The sequence below is a fragment of the Vipera berus genome (genome assembly GCF_964194415.1).
Source record: "Vipera berus genome assembly, chromosome: 5".
Classification (NCBI taxonomy): domain Eukaryota; kingdom Metazoa; phylum Chordata; class Lepidosauria; order Squamata; family Viperidae; genus Vipera; species Vipera berus.
Window position 1 is genome coordinate 50,077,413 of NC_138207.1, and position 26,193 is coordinate 50,103,605.

The window sequence follows — 26,193 nt, forward strand, 5'->3', positions numbered from 1 at the left end:
TAATAAGAGACTTCTTGGTTTAATTGTAGCTTGCAGTGAAAGGGGCTATTTTTGCAGGAAAAGCTACTTGATTATATCTTCCTTTGTTTTGAAACAGTTTTATGAATGTTATGGAATAAAATATTATCCCACTGCAGATATGACTTGTAACAAAACCTTACCATGAAGGAGAAATCACTCTACTAAAGCAAAGTGAGAAAATTTCTTCCAACCTATCCAATATCTCACACGCAGTGAAGATAGCTGCTGTTGGATCAAAAAAAAGAAGAGTTGAATATTGGAAGGGAAATACAAGTTTTCATGAAGTGGGTGAAAGTGACAAGAAGGTGACAAACAGCGGTGCATGTAACATAGATGTGTGTGTGCTCTCTATATAAGAAATAATTACATCTCTACAGAAATAGAACACAACAATGATGAAATCTGTAAACTTGAATGCATTTGGGTCAGACCAACCTATCAAAAATAGTGCCATAAAAAACAGAATAGAAACACAAGTTAAGATAGGCAAAAAAATGGTAAGTGAGCACCTGTCTAGCCTAGACAAGTTCAAATCACCAGGACCAGATGGATTATACCCCAAGGTTCTCAAGGAACTGGCAGATGTGATCTCAGAACCACTGAACTATATTTTTCAAAGATCCTGGAGCACTGGGGAACTACCAGAGGACTGGAAAAGAGCTGATGTAGTTCCCATCTTCAAAAAAGGAAAAAAAATGGATCCAGGAAATTACAGATCTATCAGCCTGACCTCAATACCTGGGAAGATTCTGGAAAAGATAATCAAACAATGAATCAGCGAGCACCTAGAAGCAAAGTCATTACAAAGTCATTACAAAGTCATTACAAAAGCCAACATGGGTTTGTCAAAAACAGATCATGCCAGACAAATCTTATTGCATTCTTTGACCAAGTGACAAAATTAGTGGATCAGAGGAATGCTGTGGATATAATTTACTTGGACTTCAGTAAGGCATTTGATAAAGTAGATCACAAACTACTACTTGATAAGATAGAAAAATGTGGGTTAGACAGCATCACCACCAGATGGATTTGTAGCTGGCTGACCGGCTGTACTCAGTGTGTGTTCCTCAAAGGAACCGCATCTACATGGAGGGAAGTGTGTAGTGGGGTGCCTGAGGGCTCTGTTCTGGGCCCAGTGCTCTTCAACATCTTTATCAACGATTTGGATGAGGGGATAGATGGGGAACTCATCAAATTTGCAGATGACACCAAGCTGGCAGGAATAGCCAACATTCCAGAAGACAGGCTTAAGATACAGGAGGATCTGGACAGACTTGAACACTGGGCACTATCTAATAAAATGAAATTCAGTGGTAAAAAAGTATGGTTCTACATTTAGGCAAGAAAAAAACAAATGTACAGGTATAGTATAGGGAGTACCTTGCTCAATAGTAGTAACTGTGAGAGGGATCTCGGAGTCCTAGTGGACAATCACTTAAATATGAGCCAGCAGTGTGTTGCAGCTGCCAAAAAAGCCAACACAGTGCTAGGCTGCATTAAGAGGGGGATAGAATCAAGATCACGTGAAGTATTAATATCACTTTACAATACCTTGGTAAGGCCACACTTGGAATACTTCATCCAGTTTTGGTCACCACGATGTAAAAAAGATGTTGAGACTCTGGAAAGAGTACAGAGAAGAGCAACAAAGATGATTAGAGATCTGGAGGCTAAAACATATAAGGAACGGTTGCTGCAATTGGGTATGTCTAGTTTAATGAAGAGAAGGACTAAGGGTGACATGATAGCAGTGTTGCAATATCTCAGGGGCTGCCACAAAGAAGAGGAAGGCAAGCTATTCTCCAAAGCGCCTGAAGGCTGGACAAGAAGCAACAGATGGAAACTAATCAAGGAGAGAAGCGACCTAGAACTAAGGAGAAACTTCCTGACTGTTAGAACAATTAACCAGTGGAACAACCTGCCTCCAGAGGTGGTGAATGCTCCAACACTGGAGGTTTTTAAGAAGAGACTGGACAGCCATTTGTCTGAAATGGTATAGGGTTTCCTGCCTGAGCAGGGGGTTGGACTAGATGACCTCCAAGGTCCTTTCCAATTTTACTATTATGATTATGATTAATTTAAATTTGTCCCTATTTAATTCAAACATAAATAAATAGAATTGTTGTGGTCATAGTTTTTCATTTCTAGGAAGCTGTTATATGCGTGTGTACTCTTTCTCACATAATGGTAAAGAGGACAACTCAAGACATTCCAACTGTTTTTACTACAACTAAAAAAGGGTGCAAACCATATTTCATAGACAAAAATACCTTTTAGAAAGGATGATTTTTAAGTTGGAAAATGATAAGGGAAGCATCCATTGTATTTGTCTCCCCCTTTAAAAGAATTCATCCTCAAGCTATATCTTCCTTATTGGACACAAAGGTGTTAAGATATTGAATATGAAATGTTGACACTGGGAATGGGCTACTCATTCACAGTCCATGCTACCTGATATTGTTGCTGTATTGATAATGTGATGGGAAGCCCTTGTAGAAATCAACTTTATCTGTCCATAGCATATTCTATATGGTGTTAATTTTATTATTTCTGATTTCTGTAATAGGTCCTTCATCACATGGAAGATATCAAACTACGGGAAATGCAGATTTTTGACTACAAAAAGAAGATAGCAGAGTCTGAAACAAAATTAAAACAGCAACAAAATCTCTATGAAGCTGTGAGATCAGACAGAAACCTCTACAGTAAAAATTTAATTGAAGCTCAGGTACCAAAAAGCATTTTTGTTGGCTTCTTTCTCCTAATTTTGGTTTGAGATCATATTCTTGAAAGAAGTTCAGTGCTAATGTGATATTTTCCACATTTTTGTTTTTCTTAATTATACTAAACATACTAAGTATCCCAGTGGTATTTATGAAAATAAGTTTTTGTCTAGATCAGGGGTCTTCAAACTTGGCCCTTTTATGACTTGTGGACTTCAACTCCCAGAATTCCTCAGCCAATGTGCCAGGCTGAGGAATTCTGGGAGTTGAAGTCCACAAGTCATAAAAGGGCCACGTTTGAAGACCCCTGGTCTAGATGCTATCAGAGGATAACCTTTTGCATATGTATTTAAAGACAAAAGGACAATGAGATCCACATTGAGACAGATTATGTGTAGTTCCAGGGGTACAGTAGTGTTACTGTTAAGTAGTCTTCCAAAACTGATCTGGAGATTTATAGCAGCAAATGAGAGGACTGTTTGCCAAATGTTTGGCATAGGTGAGCATTAGCTGATTTATTTTTTAGAAACTATATTCTGTCAAATACCTGACATTAATTTTATGCAGCTGTTCTTTTATGGAGTATTTTGAGTATGGACCCAAGGCTGCAATGTCTCCAGTTTTCATCAGAATTGTTCAACAGGTATTAATGCATATTAATCTAATGCATATTATCATGCTACACATTTTTTTAAAAATTGTCTTTACATAAAAAGAGTTTCTAATTTTATTATATGTAATATTTTTAGATATTGCATATCTGATTTCTCTGAGAGATTTGTTTTCACAAAGAAACAGGTTTTTTAATTCAGTCCAAAAACAGCCAAGAATTTAAGGGAATTTCTCTTCAAAAGCCTTACATTTATTTCATTAAAAGTTGACTGTCTTAATCAATGCTGGAAAATTTCTTACCATTCTATTCAAAAGTAAAACTACATCCATTTCTCATTTTCCTATATTACTTGGTGAGTTATTTTCTTATTCAAAAAGGAATGAGGGCCTTCCTGATAAGATGAAACTGCTGGTCTTACCTACCATTATCTGTTTTTGCTGAATGCGATGCTCTGAAAATGATACATGGTGTCTTTAAGTTTCTGAACCAAATTAGACATCATAGAAAAATAAAGATTAAATCTTAGGCAATTCAGCTAGCTGAAAATCATCTTTATCATTATAAAGCAAAAAAGTACATTTTTTTCCTCAGCTCTTATATTTTTCTACCTGTCATTGCTTCTCTTGGTTGATATTACAATAGAAGCCATGGAGGCAGCTATTTTTATGCAGCTATTGCAAGGAGTAAGAAAATAATTTAGAAAGAAAGTCAGCAACTGCCAAATATAACATAGAAGCCCTATTTAAATTAGAAGTAAGTTTCAGTTTTTATATTATTATTATTATTATTATTATTATTATTATTATTATTATTATTATTATTATTATTATTATTATTATTATTATTATTAATTAAATTTGTATACCGCCCTTCTCCCGAGGGACTCAGGGCAATGAACAGGGCACATATAAATAGAAAATACAAAAATTAAAAAAGAATTAAATAATCGCCCAGATAAAACAATAACAATATAAAACCCATTAAAAACCCTAACATCCCCCATCAGGCCAGGCCAGCTTGTTCAAATAAATGGGTCTTCAGACCGCGTCGGAAGGAGCGAAGGTCCGGTGCTGTCCGGAGCTCGACTGGCAGCTGGTTCCATAAAGCCGGAGCGCCCACAGAGAAGGTCCTCCCCCTGGGGGCCACCAGCCAACATTCTCTGACCGGAGGCACCCTGAGGAGGCCCTCTCTGTGGGAACGCACAGGGCGGAGGGAAGTTGACACCGGCAGCAGGTGGTTCCCGAGGTACTCCGGACCCATGCCATGTAGGGACTTAAAGACCATTACCAGAACTTGAATCTCACCCGGAAGACAACTGGTAACCAATGCAGCTCGCGGAGCAAAGGTGTAACATGGGAGTACTGGGAAACTCCCAAGACAACTCTCGCGGCCGCATTCTGTACCAGTTGGAGCCTCCGAGTGGTCTTCAAGGGAAGCCCCATGTAAAGAGCATTGCAGTAGTCCAGACGAGAGGTCACGAGCGCATGAGTGACCGTACACAGGGCATCCCGGTCCAGATAGGGCCGCAACTGGCGCACCAGGTGAACCTGGGCGAAAGCCCCCCTAGTCACGGCTACTATATGGTCTTCCAGAGTAAGCCGTGAATCTAGGAGGACTCCCACCATAGAAAGAGGTGGGATATTTTGAATCTCTCCTACCTGTGCAGAGTAATGGGATGTCAGTGTCCATTGGGGACAGAAGGAGTGGTGCTCACCTGTACTTTCTTGTGGTAATGAATTGGTCTGGTGTCAAAGCTGTTTGCCTTTGACCTTGATTCCCTCATGCCATACTTCCCAATTGCTATTGCAGGAACTTGCATCTGCCATATTTTCTTTAAATTAAAGCCTTGGGTACTGTATGGATTTTCACTGATACAGAGTTTTATAGATGATAGCGTTAAGAATCTACTCATTGTAAAATACCTGCAGCATTTCAGAAGATTGGTTATCATTTGTCATTCTTATGTAATAGTTATTTTACAAATGTTTCATTTTACTTAAAATGCCTTTTGAGTAATACTAAACTCATTTTATAAGGCTGAACACTTGACTTGTTGCTCTAAATTCATTTTAAAGAGAGGTTTCTTTGTAAATAATAGTGTCAGGACCCACCCCAAACCACGTCTTAGGAAGACAAAAACTCTTGGAGTCAGTTCTAGTCCAAAAGGAATCTTTACTAGGACATGCTTGGTTGTGGGAATACAGGACAGGACTGACTCCAAGAGTTTTTGCCTTCCTAAGACGTGGTTTGGGGTGGGTCCTGACAGTAGACAGGACTTAGTATTGTTTTACAAATTGAAATTTTATAAAGGGTACCTGGTTCAACCCCCCTTCCCTCAACCCCATTTGGTCAGCCCCCATCCTTCTACTTCGTGTCATCCCTTTCGTGGGAAAAAAGGAACTTCGAATCTTTATGGTTATTGCCTTCTTCCTCTCCAGACTTAAAAGAAACACAAGCCAGATAACTTCTTCCTCTCCCCCTCCCTTTTGATCCCCCTAGTTCAAAAGGTTTCCTTGGTCTTTGAAATAACCTAAGGCAGGCTGAATCCACATATGCTCCTCCTTCCTCGGGAGATGGCAGAATCCATAGGGGGGGGATAATGTTTTAAACATACATTTATGAATGTGATATAAATGGATTCTGACAAATAGCAAGTGAAAGCCCTAGTATCAATTTGCTTCAGCCAGCCACTTTTTAAATATTTTTTTTCCAAAGGTTATGGGAAAGGAAAAATTTCAAGCTGCAGTCTATACTTACTGGGGGAAAAACGATAGATAATACTTCAGTTTTTATCAGGTGCTACACAAACTAACACACGAGTTGCTTTTATCTGTTCCTCCTCTTTTTTCCATTGACTTAACTTGGTAAATAGGCAGAGATGTGGCTAGTATTAGAAAAATTGTATGTTCAGCTCCACCTGTATTTATACAAATATTACCAGTAATGAGCACTGGCTTTCTGTACTTAGGATGAAATCAATGAAATGAGAAAGAAGTTAAAGATCATGACACACCAGGTTGACCAGCTGAAAGAAGAGATTTCTGTCAAAGAGGCAGCCCTGGTGAAAGTGCATCTGGATCACCAGCGGATAGAAAAAGAAAAAGAAGCCTTAAAGGTAAAGTACTGTCAACAGAAAAAATACACCCGAGGTCCCTAGAAATAAAGGATCAGTTTAGGTGTTGTGGCCTCCTTGGAAGGATGTTTCTTGGATCACCTGCCCTACTGCCACTCTGTACCTGCACATGGTATGTCACCATGTCTCCTACTTTTGGTGGGCTAAAATTGCATTCATATTATAAGTATTATGAGAGCGGGGGGGGGGGAATATAAATGAATGGAGATTAGGAAATAGAAAGGACCGTAACGATTTGTTATCTTTTTTTCTTTCTGAACTTTTTTTTTTACTACATGCCTTCTTAGTAAGGGCTTTTCAGGTTTTCCATTTCTGATCTTTAATGGTAGATACAAATTTTGGGTGAAAAATCTGGCCCTCTGTAATATAAATTCATATGGCTGATTGAAGCATGATATAGCCCCATTCTTGCTAGTGTAATCCTAGGTCCTAAATTTACCAGAGAGTTAAGGGAATTGCCCATCAAGAAAAATGGCTAGTTACAAGATTGGTGAAACAATACATTGTACGGTAGTTATGTTCAAAGGAAAAAATGAAAGAGAACATGAATATAAAGCTATTATAGTAGGTGAGCCAATTGATACCTTATTTCCTAAACAGCAACTTAGTTAGTTGCAGAGAAATCTGGGAAGAAGAGACTCTAACTTAATTAGCTTCCTATAAATGAGTTCCAAGATAATGGTGATCTCAGATGAACCTTAATGATAACTTAATAGTGATCCCTAATCATTAAGCAAAGCTAATCAATAAGCAAAGCTGTGAATGCTCCAACACTGGAAGTTTTTAAGAAGAGACTGGACAGCCATTTGTCTGAAATGGTATAGGGTTTCCTGCCTGAGCAGGGGGTTGGACTAGATGACCTCCAAGGTCCCTCCCAACTTTTTATTATTATTATTATTATTATTATTATTATTGTTATTGTTATTGTTATTGTTATTGTTATTGTTATTGTTATTGTTATTGTTATTGTTATTATTATAGTTGTTGTTGTTGTTGTTGTTGTTGTTGTTATTATTATTATTATTATTATTATTATTATTATTATTATTATTATTATAAATGTACATTCCATGAATGCATTTTCATATTTGAGTTTTCTACCTCTCTCTTTAATATTGCCATTATTACAACATTCTCTAAGTGAAACTGGTTTGCTAGGGGGTGAACTGATGTAACATATCAAAGAACAGTATTGACAAATATATTTGCAAATAATATTTTTAGCTGAATATGGCTACCTTTTCTTGCTTGAGTTATTGGTCCAGCTAATCTAGATATTGGCTAATTTAACTGGCAGCAGACCTTTGGTAATGAATTGGTCTGGTGTCAAAGCTGTTTGCCTTTGACCTTGATTCCCTCATGCCATACTTCCTAATTGCTATTGCAGGAACTTGCATCTGCCATATTTTCTTTAAATTAAAGCCTTGGGTACTGTATGGATTTTGGCTACCTTTTCTTGCTTGAGTTATTGGTCCAGCTAATCTAGATATTGGCTAATTTAACTGGCAGCAGATCTTTGGAATCTGAAGAGGAAATTTTTCTAACACTGCCACCTCATCACTTTTTGGTGGCAGACAAGGGCATTCCTTAGGTTTTGGTCAATGTGGTCAAGATAGATAGTAGTAGGCGCCCCTTTATTATTTATTTATTAATTTATTAATTTTATTTATATACCGCCCTTCGCCCTTCTCTATCAATGTGCATTGATAGATATAAACAAGGAGTATAAGTTTCATATATGGTTGAGATTGTCATTTGGATGTCTCCCACAGATGCCCACACCTACAGATATAACAGGTTAGAGTTTCAATTCTTCCATTGACTATTCTATTTTTTTTAATGGGAATTGCTTGAGAGATTTTGATTGGTGAGATATATAGATCGATAGATATAGATATATAGATATAGATCTTTGGCTTATTCTCAACAACATGTATACACAATATGTACAGTGCTGAGCTGGATTCAGAAAAGTAAATCCCACAGAGTTCAGCAGAACCTGCTTCCTTATTTTATCAATTCAGTTCAGTTACTAATTACTATCTTGCTGTCGTATAGTGTCAATGTTGCTGGCAATTTATACACAATTCTTTATAAAGTAACCTTTTTTTGCATAAATTTCTGTATCTAATGCTTTCAAGACAGCTTGAGGAAATCATTGTTTAATTGTTACCCAAAGAGATTAATCTGAGAATAAAATGAATTCAGGGGTTAGAATCATGCAGTCAGACGATGCTAAATTCTGTGTCTTTCGCTAAAAGAAATCATTTTCTACTTTTCTTTTTTTATTTATTTGTTATTTTTATAAATAACTCAAGGTGGTGAACATATGCTATACACCTCCTCCTCCTCCTCCTCCTCCTCATTTCCCCACAACAAAAACCCTGTGAGGTGGGTTCAGCTCAGAAAGAGCAACTGGCCCCAAATCACCCAGCTGAGTTTCATGGCTAAGGTGGGATTGAATTCACGGTCTCCCGCTTTCTCATTTAAATGTATAGTTTTCCACTGCTTTTCAATAGCAGATTTCTTCCTGAGCAGCAGAAATGCCTTTGAATATCAAATAGTTTGAACAGTGGCAGGCTGATCTTGGAGCATATTTAGCAGAAAAGAAGATCAAGGAAATAAGAGTGCTGATTGAAGACAAGGCAAAACCAGGAAATAAAAAAAGTTTGGAATTGTGGATTTTGAAAAATTGATTATGTGCATTCACTTGACTTTGAGGTGACTTGTTTAATGTTGATAACTATTTACACTTGTCCTTTGAAAAGCTATATGGCACTACTAGTAATATATTAACTACAAGTAATATATATTAGAAATGAAATATTTTAATTACTAATTCCCTGTGAATGTTTGTGAGAGGTATTCCTGCTGTTCAGGAAGAAATTTGCTGTTGAAAAGCAGTGGAAAACTATACATTTGAATTAGAAAATGGGAAACTGTGAATTCGATCCTGCCTTAGCCATGAAACTCAGCTGGATGATTTTGGGCCAGTCACTCTCTGAGGTGAACCCACCTCACAGGGATGTTGTTGTGGGGAAATGAGAAGGTGTGTAGCATAAGTTCAGCACCTTGAGTTATTTATAAAAATAACAAAAAAAAAGAAAAGAGTAGAAAATTATTTCTTTCAGCAAAAGACACAGAATTTAGCATAGTCTGACTGCATGATTCTAATTCAGTCCAATTTTCTCCATTAAAGATTAAGAGAAACATTTTTAAGCACATTTTATTTTAAGACTTTTATTTTCAACAAAAAGGAAAAATCTCTTTTTTGACATTTTTTGGGGTTTGTTCTCTTTTTGTTCATTTACTGTTATGGGGTTTTCTGTCTTTATCAGCACCTTTACTGTTATTACAGGATATCAATAGAACTTTATAAAAAGGTAAAGAATGGATTCTCTACCTGCCTGAGAGTTGTTATATCAATGATGGAGAAGGCATTCAGAGCTTCGGGTTGCACAAAACCTGATAATGCAAGGCTGCGTTATCATTATGGAGTCATCTGCCAGCAATTTGATATTAGCTTGATTGCTGTTCTCTTTTACTGCTTTATCAGTAATAAAAATATCTGTGGTCTACCACCATTAGTGACTGGCTTGAAGGTGTGTACTTTGATGAGAACAGAATTTCTGCTGAATGCATTGTCAAATTAATATGTTTAGTTCTGCATTGATCGCAGGATTCGTGGAAATTTAAGAATAGCTGTTTACTGTGGCAAAATTGTATTGATAAGGGTTTAAGATTTTAATTTTTTGTATAATCAGCTTAAAATTCTGGAAAGGAATCAGGATATTTTTTATCATAAGCTTTGCATGTTATGTATTTGGAAGTTTTATGGCTGTATCTTCCCTTTCATAGATGTAGGAAGAATATTTCTTTGCCTGTAATAGCAGATGACATACTTTCATATGAGGAAATGATAATATTGCCTTGCAAGTATTCACTAAGGCAGGGGTGTCAAACTGCCAGCCCATGGGCTGGATGCATCACACAGAAGCTGCGCCCACCCCATTTCCGGCAATGGCAAAACTGTCCTGATATGTTGCGTGACGTGACGTGATGTCGCGAGTTTGACATGTCTGCACTAAGGGAAGATTTGCTGAATATAAGAAACAAGCCTATATTTTTTGTTGCTTTATATTTCTTAATACAGGTAGTCTTTGATGTTTCACCAAAATTGGGACTAGAATTTGCATTACTAAGTAAGATGGTTGTTAACTGAGTCATCCAATTTTAAGACTTTTTGCCACTGTTAAGTGAATCACTGTGGTTGTTAAGTGAATCACATGGTCGTTGAGCATTCTCCCATTAACTTTGCTTGTTGGAAGCCAGCTGAGGTCACAATAGGCGATCAATCACATGAACCTGGGATGCTGCAGCTGTCGTACATACATGCCTATTGTCAAGTAGCTTTGCTACTTTTGGAAGTGCATGTGACATTGCCAGGGCTTTTTTTCTCATAGAACGCTCAGAACGGAGTTCCGGCACCTTTTTTGGATGGAACCTTGTAGGGTAGGCCAGGCAGGTTGTATGACATGTGTGAGTTCCGGCACCTTTTTCTTTTACAAAAAAAGCACTGGACATTGCAATACACATTGAAAAGGGGTAAGGCTTGCCTTGTGATGCAATATCTCTGCTTTTATCGGGCTGATCCTTTTTGCCCCCATTGTGGCTGATTGGTTCACAGAAGTAGAGAATTAATTAACATCAGCGGGTCAGATGCCTGATACATCTAAACAGAATTTTAAATGTGTGTAAGGAGCACATTTTATTTTGTCTGTTGGTAATACTACTGAAATGTTTAGGTTGATCTTTGGAATATAGGTACAGCCTGACTTGTTGATGCTATTGCTCCTATTCACAGTTTTCTCTATTATAGAGCTAGACCAGCCTTTAGATTTACCAGAGAACAATGAAGGGGATAGGACAACATTGGTGTGCAAGTACAGGACCTCTCTGGACACATTAGATTGAGCACAAATTGAAGCTTACTTAAAAACATGCTCTGGAGCAGCAAAAATATTGTTGTAACTTCATCTACACATAATGAAGTGGTGTTGCTTTTCTATACTGTGTGGTATTTCTTTCATCAATATGTTTTATAGGAGAGCTGAAATAGTTGGTGGGTTGCTATACACAATTTGCATCATCCTTTGAGAATAAACTCAGTGAAATCTACCTTGACACAGACTCAAGTGCTAGGGCAGGCGACAGAAATGTAATCTCAGAAACTGATTATATTTTGGATTACCTTCTTTCACCTTGCAGATATCAAATTGTAAATTGAAGTCTGGTGTAAAGTAGGATATAAATTGAATTAATCTTTCCAGAACTGTCACATGGATGTGTCAGAATGACTGGGGAAATGAGGTCTATATTTAATACCACTTTTGTCCCCTCTGCATTATTAAATATTTCAGAATGAGACTAGCCCCCTGGTTAAGGGACATACTTTATGCCTCCTTCTCCTTGTGTTCAAACAGTAGTTGTAAGACCTCATGCTTCATCTGTATACTGCATGTCTTTAGTTGCTATGGTCTATATAACAACAAACTGTTTGTAACCTACATGCAACTCATTGAAGCAGATATAACTGAGTAGTAGTGTTCAAGTGCATTGTGATACTTGTATGTTCTCTATTGCTTTCTATTCAACATAGTGTATGAACTTGAAACATGACCTTAACTGCTGCCATAATTGTGAACTTTTTCTAAAAGAACTGACATCCTTCATTATTTAGAGAGCAAATAAAGTTTTATTATTATAGTTTCTGTCTGATTTATTGTTAGTTTAAAATAAATGTTAAATGGTTATAATTTTACAAATAACACTAGGCACTGCAGCATTTATTTTATTAATATTATATTAATTATAGTTTTCATTAGCAACAATTCTGGTTAGGTTTGAGTTGACTGGTTATTTCTGCATACGATAGATCATTGTATTTATCTGAATTTATTACATATTTACCTTAAATCACATATGTTTCTTCTCAGTAGGGCATGCAGTACAACATTTGTTCATTGTACATTTGTCTAATAAATGTCATTTGTTCTTGAGAAACAGCTAATTGAATCAAATAAAGCAGGAGAAGACAAGTAAGAGTATGAGACTGTGTCTTTAACAGTTTTAAATTTCCAGATTTATGAAGTGGAAAGATATTAAAAACACCATTTATTTTCCTCTTTCTTTTGTTTCTGTCAGGGTGAACTGCTTAAAATGAGACAACAGGCTGTGGAGACAAAGCATTTTATTGAAAAACAAGAGGAAGAAGAAAGAAAGCTCTTGAAAATTATTTCTGAAGCTGATTCAGAAAGATTAAGACAAAAGAAGGAATTAGATCAAGTAGGTTACAACAACAAAAAACGTTAATGTCCATGTAACCTAGGTGGAAAGTATTGCACTAACCCACTGAATGATATCTTTGGGAAGTAGAAATAACATACTAAGTCTAATTGAAGGTCTAGCCCGCTGAACACTTGGCAATACATTCCCAATAGTGTATTGATGATATGTAATATTTTGAAGTTTTACATTTTTGCCACTGAAGATGTTATTTATTTATTTATTTATTTTATTACATTTATATACCGCCCTTTCCCGGAGGACTCAGGGCGGTTTACAGGGTAATTAAAAACCAAAAATACAAAAGTTAAAAACCAAGTTTAAAAAAGATTAAATTTATCCCTGTATAAATAAAACCCCAATTAAAATAAATTAATCCTCAGCCTGGGCCAGAGAGCTCGAAGAGCCAGGTGTTCAGGCCCCGGCGGAATGAACGGAGGTCGGGGGCAGTCCTCAGCTCCACTGGCAGCTGGTTCCAAAGGGCAGGCGCCCCCACTGAGAAGGCCCTATCCCTGGGTGTTACCTGCCGGCAATCTCTTACCGGTGGCACCCTGAGAAGACCCTCCCTGTGGGAGCGCACTGGACGAAGGGAACTTGATGCCGGCAGCAGGTGTTCCCTCAGATATCCCGGACCCAAGCCATGTAGGGCTTTATAGGTCATCACCAGCACCTTGAATTTCACCCGGAGGGCAACCGGAAGCCAATGCAGCTCGCGGAGTAGAGGTGTTACGTGGGAGTATCGGGAGACCCCCATCACAACTCGCGCGGCCGCATTCTGCACCAGTTGAAGCCTCCGAGTGGTCCTCAAGGGCAGCCCCATGTAGAGAGCGTTGCAGTAGTCCAAACGGGAGGTCACGAGCGCATGAGTGACTGTGCGTAGGGCATCTCGGTCCAGATAGGGTCGCAACTGGCGCACCAGGCGAACCTGGGCAAAAGCCCCCCTGGTCACGGCTCCTATATGGTCTTCAAAATTGAGTCGTGAATCCAGGAGGACGCCCAAGTTGCGAGCCCTATCAACGGGGGGGGGTAACACCTCACCCCCCATCGTTAGAGATGGAATAGTCTGGTTGACCCGAGATGCCAATATGCACAGCCACTCAGTCTTGGTGGGATTGAGACAAAGCCTGTTTCTCCCCATCCAGACCTGGACCGCCTCCAGGCACCGGGACATCACGGCGAGGGCATCGCTGGGTTGGTTCGGGGTGGAAAGAAAAAGTTGGGTATCATCAGCGTACTGATGATACCCCACCCCGAAACCACAAATGATCTCACCCAGCGGCTTCATATAGATGTTGAACAGGAGGGGCGAGAGAACCGACTCCTGAGGAACTCCACAAATGAGAGGCCTCTGGGCGGATCTCTGCCCTCCCATCAACACTGACTGCGAGCGGCCCAGGAGATAGGAGGAGAACCACCGTAAAACGGTGCCTCCCACTCCCAACCCCCTGAGACGCCGCAGCAGGATACCATGGTCGATGGTATCAAAAGCCGCTGAGAGATCTAATAGGACCAGGACAGAGGAGCAACCCCTGTCCCTAGCCCTCCAGAGATCATTCACCAGCGCAACCAATGCCGTCTCCGTGCTGTATCTGGGTCTGAAACCCGATTGGTACGGGTCCAGATTTTTTTTTGAATTTTTTTTTTTATGAATAGTAAAATTGTGCCTTGGCTGGTATTATTTGCAGGTTATTAGTGAAAGGGACATTCTTGGGAGCCAGTTAGTTCGTCGCAATGATGAATTGGCTCTTCTGTATGAGAAGATAAAAATTCAGCAATCAATTCTCAACAAGGGAGAAACGCAGTATCGACAAAGAATAGAAGACATCCGATTACTCAAGTTGGAGATAAAAAAACTTCGGCGGGAGAAGGCAATACTTGGCAAGAGTGTGGCTAATGTGGAAGAACTAAGGTAGAAACAGTGTGTGTACTTACCTAGTGAGTCCAGGCATAATGCCAGGGATGGTTTCTTTTCGCACACAAGAGAGATTTGTATTGTCATATCAGCTATAGTATGTTAGAAAAGGATTTGCTTTCGGTGACTTCATGTAATATAAATTTAAAACAAATCAGTAGTGTACAGAGTATGGAAGATGAACTTTGTGGAGATATAAAGAATCTGCTGCTTAGGCAAAAGGGCTGAAATATTTTTTGAAAGTCCAGAACATCTGGATAATATTTGGAAGCAGCTCAAACACCTCTCTAATTCATTGAGATATAAGGAATATGAGGAGGTACAGTAAATCAGAGTTGAAAGTTATTATAGCCAACTCAAAAGTAGTTTTAACCTTCCTCCTAGATTTACTTACATTGTTGGTAGACCTAGCAAGGCTGACAACTAGTCAGGAAATAATGATTTAAGAGAAAATTTCTAATAGCAAACTAATTCCAGTTTCAAATATTACCTTTTGTTTACACTACTGGCAAATAAACTTGATAAACAGCAACAGGAAGGTGTAACAATTCAGAGAATTACTTGGTGGGTGCTCAGTCTACATGTATTAGAAAGGAACCATATTTATGAGTTTATTAGACAATTCATAGAAGATTTGATTTATTCTTCACAAATTATTATATTTTTTTCTGTTTTCCTCCTTGTTTAATTTAGAGGTGATATAATGGAAGGAATTGCTTAATTTTAACTGCACATAATGTTCATCTAACAGCAGAGTTTTAACAACGGGTTGAATTTATCTCGCTGCTCAGGATCTACAGGGAGGAAAGACTATACTGTGGTTGATACATATTTTGTTGCTTTGACCTTTCTAAAGCCGAATTACACTCTACTTCGTATAAAGCAACTCTGTTGAATTATTAACCTTAATTGTAAGCAAGATGTATTTTTTTAATTGGCTAGTAACTTGGAGATGATAACTAGAACTTATCATCTACGTAGTTCTAGTACTTTCTTACCCTGTAGCCAGTGTGTGACTTTCTGCCAGTCAAACTTTCTGAGCCTTAGGAAGGAGAGAATGATAAACCAATTCTGAAAAATATTTTGAAAAATGGGAAAACTTCATGGACTTGTCCATGTAATCCTAGAAATCAAGACTGATCTGAAGGCATGCATGCACGTGTGTGTGCGTGCACACACAGACACAGACACACAAAACACCTCCTCTCTACAGGCTAAGGTGAAAGGAATGAGTTTCCAGGCAAAAGGGAAAATCTGTAAGGAAAGCAAATGAACCTTTTGCTTCAGAAAGCCCATTCTAACCAGAGGAATTAGATATTTAATTACTATTAATTAAAGTAATTATGTCAAGTCTACAGTCTAATTTATCTGGACAGATCTAGAAAAATAAGTTCCATGTCATCCTTGAACCAAATTTCAGTCTCTGTACAAGAAAAAAAATTAATCTTTTTGTGATCTCTGAATTTTATCAGATTCCCATTTCTTGTTACATTTTATGTTTTCCTTTTTAATCAATAACTTTTTATAGATGGCAGAGCAATGGCATTTTGGGGTCTAACTGAAGCATTCCATATGCATTTTCTTGTGAATTTTCTGTTTACTACTGACCTAAATAAAGACAATTCTGTAATTACAATGCTGAATATATATGTATTTTACAATTTCTCATTTATAAGTATGGCTGTGGTTGTATTTTGTTTAAACAGTTGTTTTTTTAACCTGGGTGATTTTAGTCTGCTTCCAAAGAAAAATGGGCTGAAACTTCTAGTTACACACCTAGATAATTATGTGACCAGGAGGTAGCAGTGTTGAAATTGTTTCCATTGTAAGATTTAATTATCAAAAATGTAAGACAAATGGTGAGAGCCCTCTGTCCCACAGTAGCCAGGGTTAAAGGGAGAGTAAAGCAGGTAAAGTGCCTCCTAGAAGATAATTGGTGGTAATAAAAGCTACCAAGCCACTACGCAAAGTAGTAAGTGGGGCTAAGGAACATCGGGAAAGAAAGTTTGAGATCTACCCTATGAGCATAGCTATTTTACTACAAAATCCTAAGTAATATCTGCAGATTTCAATATGTTTTTTTGCTGTTTTGTATTTCATTTGTTTTTGAAATCAGAGTGCTGATATCCCATTGCTTAATTTAGAAAACTTATGTATATATAACAGAATAACACAGTTACAGAGTTGGAGGAGTTTTATAATACCATTATTATACCACTATTTTCAGATTCTCTACTTTTCTCTTGAGAGAAGATCTGAAAATAGCATAATAAAACTCATTTATAATAATTGGTGAAATTATTTTATTTCAGTAATTGAAACTTCTACAAGATATATCAAGATCAGTAAAAATATTTCAGAAAGCATGAGAGTCAACGCTGGTTGTACCAATGTCTTTTAGGAGAGGAGAGAGCTAAACATATTTTTAAATATGAGCTCATTAACTGAGTTCATGATACTTATATTGAATCTGTTTTTGAAGGCAGGAAGTTTATCATATGCAGAAGGAGTTATTGAAGGAACGGACACGCTGCAGAGCCTTGGAAGAAGAGCTGGAAAATCCAATGAATGTTCACAGATGGAGAAAATTGGAGGTATAATTAAATCCAAAATACCTATAAATTGATAACTGGTTAAAAAAAGAAGAAGAATATAAGACATTTGAAAAATGGATCTTCCAACACTCTATTCTGACTCTCGGTATTTTTCTGCTCAAGCTTTAAATATATTCCATGTGAAGACTTCACAATTGCTAATCTAAGAAGTAGAAATTTCATATGAACTATCACCAAGTATCTATACAAACTTGTTTTTTCTGCCCAATCTTTCTTATGACAAATCATAAATAACACAATTAAAGTTTCATTATTCTTAACAGGTTTTATTATATTGGTGTGGAAAGTATCTATCTACACCAACGCTATACTGTATGCAGAAAGTCATAGAAGTTACAACTAATCAAGGAAAATATTCCTCTTGTGTAGGCCAGTGACCCAAGTACTTATGAGTTGATACAGAAGATACATGCACTTCAGAAACGACTTATCAGCAAGACCGAAGAAGTTGTTGAAAAAGAATTACTTCTCCAGGTACGTTTGACATTGAATGCATCCAATATGCTCTTTTATATTGTGATATTGTATTCCAGATTATAAAAGGCATTTTTTTCAGTAAATGTACTAATGTTTTGTATAAGTTTGTATTATATATTAACTATACCCACACACTATAACTAATAGTCTTTTTTCAGTAATTTTATTGACAATTATATTAAACAAGTAAAACTAATATAATAACGTGTTCATCTCCAACAGATGAAGTCACTTTAACACTGTCTCTTAAAAGTCAACCAAATAGTTCTTCATTTCAAATCTCATCCAATTTTCTATAGGTCCATCTCTAAATTTTCAGCATATCTCAATAATCATCAGAAGTCCAGCAAGGGTTATAAAAATAACCATTCAGTATTTATATCTCCATTTTCATTTACAAAAATTCCCCTAATCCCTTTTTCAAATAGTAACAGTTCATGCCTTTGTAAACTGCTTAGAGCAGGAGGGTCAAACTGCTGGCCCGCGGGCTGGTTTTGTCATACCGAAGCCATGCCCACCCCATTGCCGGCAATGCAAAAAGAGTCACAATATGTTGTGACACATCACGTGATGTGGCGAGTTTGACACCCATGGCTTAGAGAGTGCTATAAAGCACTATGAAGCAGTATATACATCTAAGTGCTATTGCTAAATGCTATTCTCAGATAAACAAACAAAAAGCAATTAGTACAGTATCAGAAGAGTTAAGTGGATTGTTGACTTTATCCTGGTGTGAAATGTTTCTTGCTACAGTACTTTTATCATCATCATCATCATCATCATCTTGTAGTTCATTTGGAGGATTTGCTTTGGTGATTTGAATAGTTCTGTGGCTAATTTATTTAGGCTCCGAGTAAGAGATGAAGATTTAACATTATATGTCTTGCTATATCTCTATGATGGCTCACTATTACAGTTCTTTAGTGCATCTTTTTACTTTAATCTATAAAATGAAATTTGTTTCTTTCATCAGGAAGCCAGTGTTGATGGAATATAGTTTTGTCTCATACATTCCTTCTTAAATTCAAAAACTACCTGAATATATGTGTTAACAGACTATATTGTTGGTGAAATATTTCAGTAACTGTCTAACTAGATTTTTTTCTTTGTTTTATTAGACAAGGACTTAGGATGGTAAGGGAGAGTAATCTAAGGGTTTTTCTGTAATTACAACCAGTAAATGAACTGAATGCTTTTAAATGCATTACAGTACCAGAAATGAATAGAGAGGCATTTGCAATGTATGTTAAATCGTGCATAACCATTAAAACCATGGATGATTTCCAATGATTAAAAAGAGTTTTGATTTTAGGAACAAGAAATCTGGCGATCTCTGCCCTATACCGGCATTCTAAAAATCACATTCTGATTTTCAGAAATGTGTAACAGAATAGCAGAAAAAGATATGCCCTGCAAAATAGAACCGAGTGTAACATTTTAAAGGTATATAGGGGAACCTATTAAGATTCAGAAAGATAATTAAGAATTCTCTCAGGATTTCAAATCTGAGTACATATAGAGTGCTGAGAAATTGTCATTTCAGTTCAAATTCTCCATTTGGCTTTTCTTTATACTTTGTGAATCTTTCAGTTTTTGGACTTTAATAGGAATGTCTTATACATATATCCTAACAGCCCATTGAGTTTAATGGCACCCCAATGAATGAGTGGGGTGTCATTAAACTGCCATTTTGTATACTTTTTTTTATACTAGAAAGCCCCACTGAACTCAATGAGATTAAATTCTGAAACATTCATAATAATGCATTCTAGGAAACAACAGGGATATTATTAATGCATCCATAAATGTTTTTTCATTAAATGCAATTAGTGAATCCTAATTATTGTAAAAAAGAGTTTCTTTGATTATGTTTTTGAGTCAGTTTTTGACTCCTGTCAACTGCCTAAACTAGTCCCTGCAGTTTTCTTGGCAAAGTTTTTCAGAAGTGATTTGCCATTTCCTTCTTCCTGGGGCTAAGGGAGAGTGACTGGCAGAAGATTAACTGGCTTCATGCCTAAAGTAGGACTAGAACTTACTGTCTGCCAGTTTTTAGTTTGATGCCTTAACCACTACACCAAACTGGCTCTCCAAAAAGATCTACTACATGTAATCCCCTGTTTATGAATGGTTACATACTGAGACAGTGTTTGTAAATCTACTTTCTTTGCAAGTTCAACAGGTAAGCAATATTTTGCTGTGAGGCAGCCAGTCTGCAGCACCTGTCTGCAACTCCACCCTAAAGGGTCCCGGGGCAGGAGGGAGCAGGAGGGGTTTCATTTTGGGCTCATGAGGTGCAAGGGAAGCTGGGCCCTTCCTGCCTTCTCCCAACTTCTGGGTGTGGATAGGTTTGTTCATATTGGCAAAAGTTTGCAATTTGAAAGTTTGTTAATAGAATAATGTCTATATTTGCTTTTCAAAACCAACATCTGCATCTTCTCCTTTGTGGGACAGGCAATTTCCCAAACGTTCCTGTTATTTGGAAGGAGATTTTGATATAATTAAAAAATAAACTAACTCTCTCTGATCTGCAGAGTAATTACAGTAAAACAACAGAATAATAAAACACCCAACAGAGTAATTAAAGCATCCTGATTCTGGTAATTCTTAACATTCAGTGTGGGATTTGTGATTTGCAAGTTCTGAAATGTAGTCATTTTTTTCTACAGTTATGAAATAAAAAATGTAACAAAAATCTTATAGTCTAGAGACTCATTATGCCATTACATTGCTTATGAGTTTTTCATGAATGACAATCTCCTCAAACAACCAATTGAAGTAAAGGTTACTATTGCTTACATTGATGTTAATTGTTTGGAAATCTGATTACTGACAATTGTAGATTATATTGTTGAGTCCATTGGGATTCTACCCCTTAAATAATAAATAAAATATTCTTGTGGCAGTAGTTGCTGTTAAAATAGTACATAGAAACATGTTGTAACCCAGCCATTTCTGCCATAGTTTATAAATAATTTGATTAAAGCCCTTGTGCCTATAGATAACATATTACTGTCTTTAGCTATGATTCCAACTTGACTTTCTCTCTCAGGAATTGTACTGTGATTATAGGAAAAATATCCTTTTCTTTGATAATTTCTGTTATTCCCTAAAAGTTTTTGCTATGGGTAAAGGTGATATATGAAAATAAATGCTTCCCTATATACTTAAGTTGTAAATCGTATACATTTGCTATAGGAAAATCTGCCATTCCCCGAAATATGCACATTTTAATACATCTTTCATTGTGGCTGGGTCAGTTTAACTTACACACTCTCGGGTGCTTGGGTAAAAGTGAAATTATTTTACCAGCATGGTACCTTTATTTTTTTCAGAATACTTTAAAACAGAGACTGTCTGGCCCAAAAACAAGCATGACACATGGTGATTCTTCTAAGCTGAGTTCTTTATTGTTTCACACCTACTGTATAGACAAAATCTTGCCAGACTGAGCACTTTACTATCTGCATCTATAATATATTCTATGAACTATTAGGGAAGGGCTGTTTTCACTTTTTTTCTTTCACAACTAACATTTGGACTGAATTGCCTCTTACTCCACTGGAATGTACCCCTCCCTTCTGGGAATTCACCTCTTTATTATATTCTGTCACAGAGACTGCTACAACTTCATTAGAGGTTGTTCAAATATCTACTGTAGCTTTCTGAGCACTGGGAAATTCAGTGGATAAAGAATAAATATAATGATCTCATCCAGTACACTTTAGCATTTGGAGTATATGTTTTTATATAATGCTAAATAGATTTGATGTTATTCATAAGAATCATTATAATAGTAGCTAATTTGCTGCACACAACAATAAGATGTTGAAAGGAAAATATTTAAATATAAGTAATAAAACATAGCCTTAATCTTTATTCATTCAAGTCATCTCTGAATTTCTGTTTATAGCATATTTCATACCTACGTGCTGTAGCTCTGTTTACTTTGAGTAATTGCTATGAGCATGGATCTCCTGGAAGAACTGTTTGTCCCTCAGGAAAATGCTTTTAGCACAGGACAAAAGGTTGAGGAAGGACTTTGCAGCTTGCTTCTCTAGTGATTACTATGAAGAACAGAAGGATAGAAGAGCTACCTTTGTTTTTTATTTTCAGCAACTAAGCAATTAGTATAGTTTAATTTAATAAGTTCAGGGAGAGTTGAAAAATAAATTAAAACCTGTCTCTTTTTCCTTCTGCATAATCCTGTGATAACATACCCATCTTCCTTAATGGCAGACATATATATTTATAAAGCTTACACACAAAATAGACTAAAAAAAGTAACCGTTTTATACTTTTTATTTAATTGACTGCAATGCATTAGAGTGCTATGATGCATAATGGGGATTATTTAGTTTTTATTTAGTTCAATTTACATGCCACCTATCCTCTAGGGGCTCAAAATACCATTCATACCGCTAACTCCTCTGATTTTTCCCCATAGCAAGAAAGTTGGATAGATTGGGCTAAGAATGAGTAAGTATCCTAAAGTCAACCAGTAAGCTTCCATGATTGAAAGTAGACTAATCTAACAATTTTACTAGTAAAACACACTGTCTCTTTTGTGTGGAAGAAAAGCATTTACTCTGAACACTTTGAATTCTGGAAGTTGTAAATATTGTTGGAAAATGTAACAGTCACAATAAAGTAGTCTATAAGGTACTAAGGGCTCTAGGAAGCAATGGTATACTAGAAATATACATACAGGCACAGGGAGGCTAGGAACAATTTTCTTCTACTTCCTGTAACCACAGACTTCCTGTATGCCAATATGTATGTTTGATTTGACTCTGACTTTTCACTAAGTTTATTATGTTTATCTAATTTATCTTTTACCTAATAAAATATCCCTGATGATGTTCTGGAAAGCCTTGAAGACCTGGCAATTTATTCAGACCCTGGGTAAGATGGATGGAACTCCCCTATTTTTCTTTGTTGTTGGATTGGCATTTTGTGATTAATTTATATATATATATATATATTTGTCCTTTTTTGATTGACTAATTTTTGAGGATCTAAGGTCTCTTCCTCCATTGAGAAAACTGTCCATTTATTCCAATGACTTTACTTGTTTTCACATTTGCCATCCCATAACTGCTAACTTTATTAAAGTGGTGCTGCTCATGGGGAGATGCATGTTCCATGTATACTGGATACAAAGAAAGATAAAACATCAACAAATATATAGCATTAGAGTCAGGGTACAATTGGACCACAGCAATGCACAGTTTAAAACACCATTGTATCTATACCAACTCACAACAATTAATTTTGACAAGTTTATATACATTAGTACAGTTCAGTATTATACCATCAGCACAGCTGGAGGCAAAATTTCTTAGAATCTCATATACAGATGGTTTTGCCCTTGTAAAAATGGTAATACTGAAACACAAATTCATATTCTGTTATAGTGTACTATTTCTGTTGAGATATACAGTATGCAAAGGTACCTCCTGACATCTCTTCAATTTCTGAAGTGGATTGAAGGATTTTATATGAAATTTCTACTAGCAGATAAGGACTCCAAGTTAACTCCTGGCATTGCAAAGTTTGTTTTTGCAATTTGTAAAGCTTGTATATGGCTGAACAACAAAATAATGTGAGCATGGTTGTATATTTTTTTATCCTGTACACTTTCTTTTTGATGCTCTATCTTGTAGCTCTATTTTGTAAATTCTTTTAGTAAGTTTTATTTAGTCTGGCTGACCTGTAATGAAGAATTTGGTTTGATCAATAAGGTTGGATGAAAACTACATGTTGATAACTCTATAGAGGATAAAGACAATGTGAACTTCTGTAGGGAAGAGGGCAATAAAACATGGGGTCTATTTTCAGGTCTGGTGTCTTATTAAGGGTTCTTTATAGGCAGCCAAACTTTAGTTCTGACTGCCAATGCAGGGCTTTTCTGCCATCTTCTGCCTATATTTTGTTGTCCTCATGATACTCGTTTGATTAATATTTTATAGCAACTTTTTATCAACTTGTCAACTGTTGATACAGAAGGGCATGGAATTATTGCAGGAAAGACATGTAAAGGGTATATATAATTTGCAAAAAATAGCGGCTGCTGAATGGTGGCATGTAAAATATTACTACATGAGAACTAAACACAGGAAATCTATTGTTCTATTGTAATACATATCAACATATAAAAGCAGCTATAACTTACATTTTGGGAGAGTTTTGGTCATACTAATAGATGACCTGTGGTGGAGCCAGGATGGAGTTGTGCATCCATCCTTGTGCTCCTTGATTTCATAGCCACTTTTGATGCTATCAACCACAGTATCTTTCTGAGCTGACTCCTGAGCTGGTTCCAGTCAATGTTAATTGAGGAGGAGAGATCATTCTCATTCCTTTGTGCAATGCCCCAGAGTTTTACTCATTCTCCCCTTATATTTAACATCTACATAAAACTACTGGGTGAGGTCATCTGCCAGTTTGTGGTTCAGTATCTAAACATGCTATTCATACTCATTTATCTTTTGGATCCAGGCCAGCCAAGTGAGGCTGTCAGGTTTCTGGCCCTGCGCCAGGAGATGGTATAATTTAGATGTCTGAGTTAGTCTTACCAAGATCAAGTAGGTGTGGGTGTTTTGGCCACAGAGATCTTCTTTGTCTCCTATAGATCTAGGTATTCCATCTCTGACTTTAGATGGAATTGCAGTACCCCATTCAAGAGTGATGCACAATTTTGGGGTCCCCTTGAATGCATAGCTCCTGCACAAGAAGCAAGGGCAACTATGGCCAGGGATGCCTTTGCACAGCTGTATCAGTTGTGCCTTTCCTATTTGGGAACCTTCAGGCAGTCACTCATGCCGTGATAATCTCATAGCTTGACTACTGCAATGCAGTCTACATGAGGCTGCCCTTGAAGACCACCAGAATCTTCAGCTAGTCCATACTTGGCATGCCTATATAGCACTTCTGTTTCATGAGCTGTATTGGTATGCGATGTTGACATTGCATGAGGGGAAGAGATGTTGCCTAGGGAACGATCAGATGAGAGAGGGAAGAGCCCACAGTTGCTGAATAGTGAGCCTTCCCTAATTTATAAGGCTGTTAAAAGTGATGGCAGGAGATTTGTACCTTCAGACTTGCAAGATTCTGTTAATGTAGCCTTATAATAATATAAAATGAGCTCATCTGGCCATTTTTTCTATCTGGTTTATCTGGTAGGGTTGACATCTTCCAGATGTGATTCAAGATGCTGATTATTACCTATATATAACATAGAACCTGTTAGTTGAGGGACCAGTTATCTTTCCAGATCATTTCAAATGGCAGAGTTGGCACAATTAAACATATATTGTATCAGTACCTTGGAAGTGCATTTTGTCTGTAACAGTTCCTGCACTCTGGAATGAGGTTCTCCCTGAGATCTGGATGATGCCCACTGGTGACCTGAAGCGGTATGAAAACCTGGGCCTTCTATTACGCCTTTAGCAAGGTTGAGTGTAGGATGAATAAGTCTCCTGTGATTCTCTTTTCCATTCTATTCCAGTTACTGATTCACAGTATATTAAAATATTGGTGTGTGTGTGTGGGGGGGGGGAGGATGAAGTCACTAGTCTTTATGTCAGTACAGATCCCAATTTGCCACATACTATATTGTCAGGACCCACCCCAAACCACGTCTTAGGAAGACAAAAACTCTTGGAGTCAAATTGTTAGTCCAAAAGGAATCTTTACTATGACATGCTTGGTTGTAGGAAATGAGACAGGGCTTAATATTTCCACGATGTAAACCCTTATAAAGAGTTCCCGGTTTAACCCCCCCTTAATCCCCATTTGGTCAGTCCCCCATCCTTCCTCTCGTATCATCCATCTCGTGGGAAAAAGGAAGTTAGGACCCTTTTGTTTATTGCTGTCTTCCGTGACAAAACCCAGATGCTAGCCCTCCCTTTTGTTTCCCCAGTTCAAAAGGCTTCTCCTTTCCTTTGAAATTTATTTATTTATTTATTTATTTATTGATGGGATTTATATCCCGCCCTATCTCCTGAAGGACTCAGGGCGGCTCACAATAAAACATATAATAAGTGCATAAATCAAGATAAATGAAATTGAGAACATCAGTGCAATAAAAAATTAGAGAATTTAAAAATGAATTAAAAATACTAAATATAAATTAATTAAGATGCCTGTCAGTCTAGGTCAGCTTGGTGGAACAGGTGTGTTTTGAGGCCGCGGCGAAAGGATTGGAGGTTTTGGGCTATCCGAAGCTCAGGGGGAAGCTGATTCCATAGGGTTGGTGCTCCCACAGAGAAGGCCCTCCCCCTGGGGGTCGCCAGCCGACATTGCCTAGCTGACGGTACCCTGAGGAGGCCTTCTCTGTGTGAGCGTACTGG

The 26,193-nt window shown here is 37.3% G+C and overlaps 1 protein-coding gene across 1 annotated transcript in view; it reads left to right on the plus strand.

Annotated features, from left to right (window-relative positions):
• The window catches only part of CFAP58 (cilia and flagella associated protein 58), a gene marked incomplete at both ends in the record, with an annotated part of 68,641 nt that overhangs the window by 19,778 nt on the left and 22,670 nt on the right, over nt 1–26,193 (plus strand). Inside the window, 6 exons of the mRNA XM_081328565.1 lie at nt 2,591–2,752; nt 6,329–6,475; nt 12,698–12,838; nt 14,524–14,747; nt 17,233–17,344; nt 17,735–17,839. Coding sequence (XP_081184691.1) covers nt 2,591–2,752; nt 6,329–6,475; nt 12,698–12,838; nt 14,524–14,747; nt 17,233–17,344; nt 17,735–17,839 — 891 coding nt within the window. The remainder of the gene's footprint in view (nt 1–2,590; nt 2,753–6,328; nt 6,476–12,697; nt 12,839–14,523; nt 14,748–17,232; nt 17,345–17,734; nt 17,840–26,193) is intronic.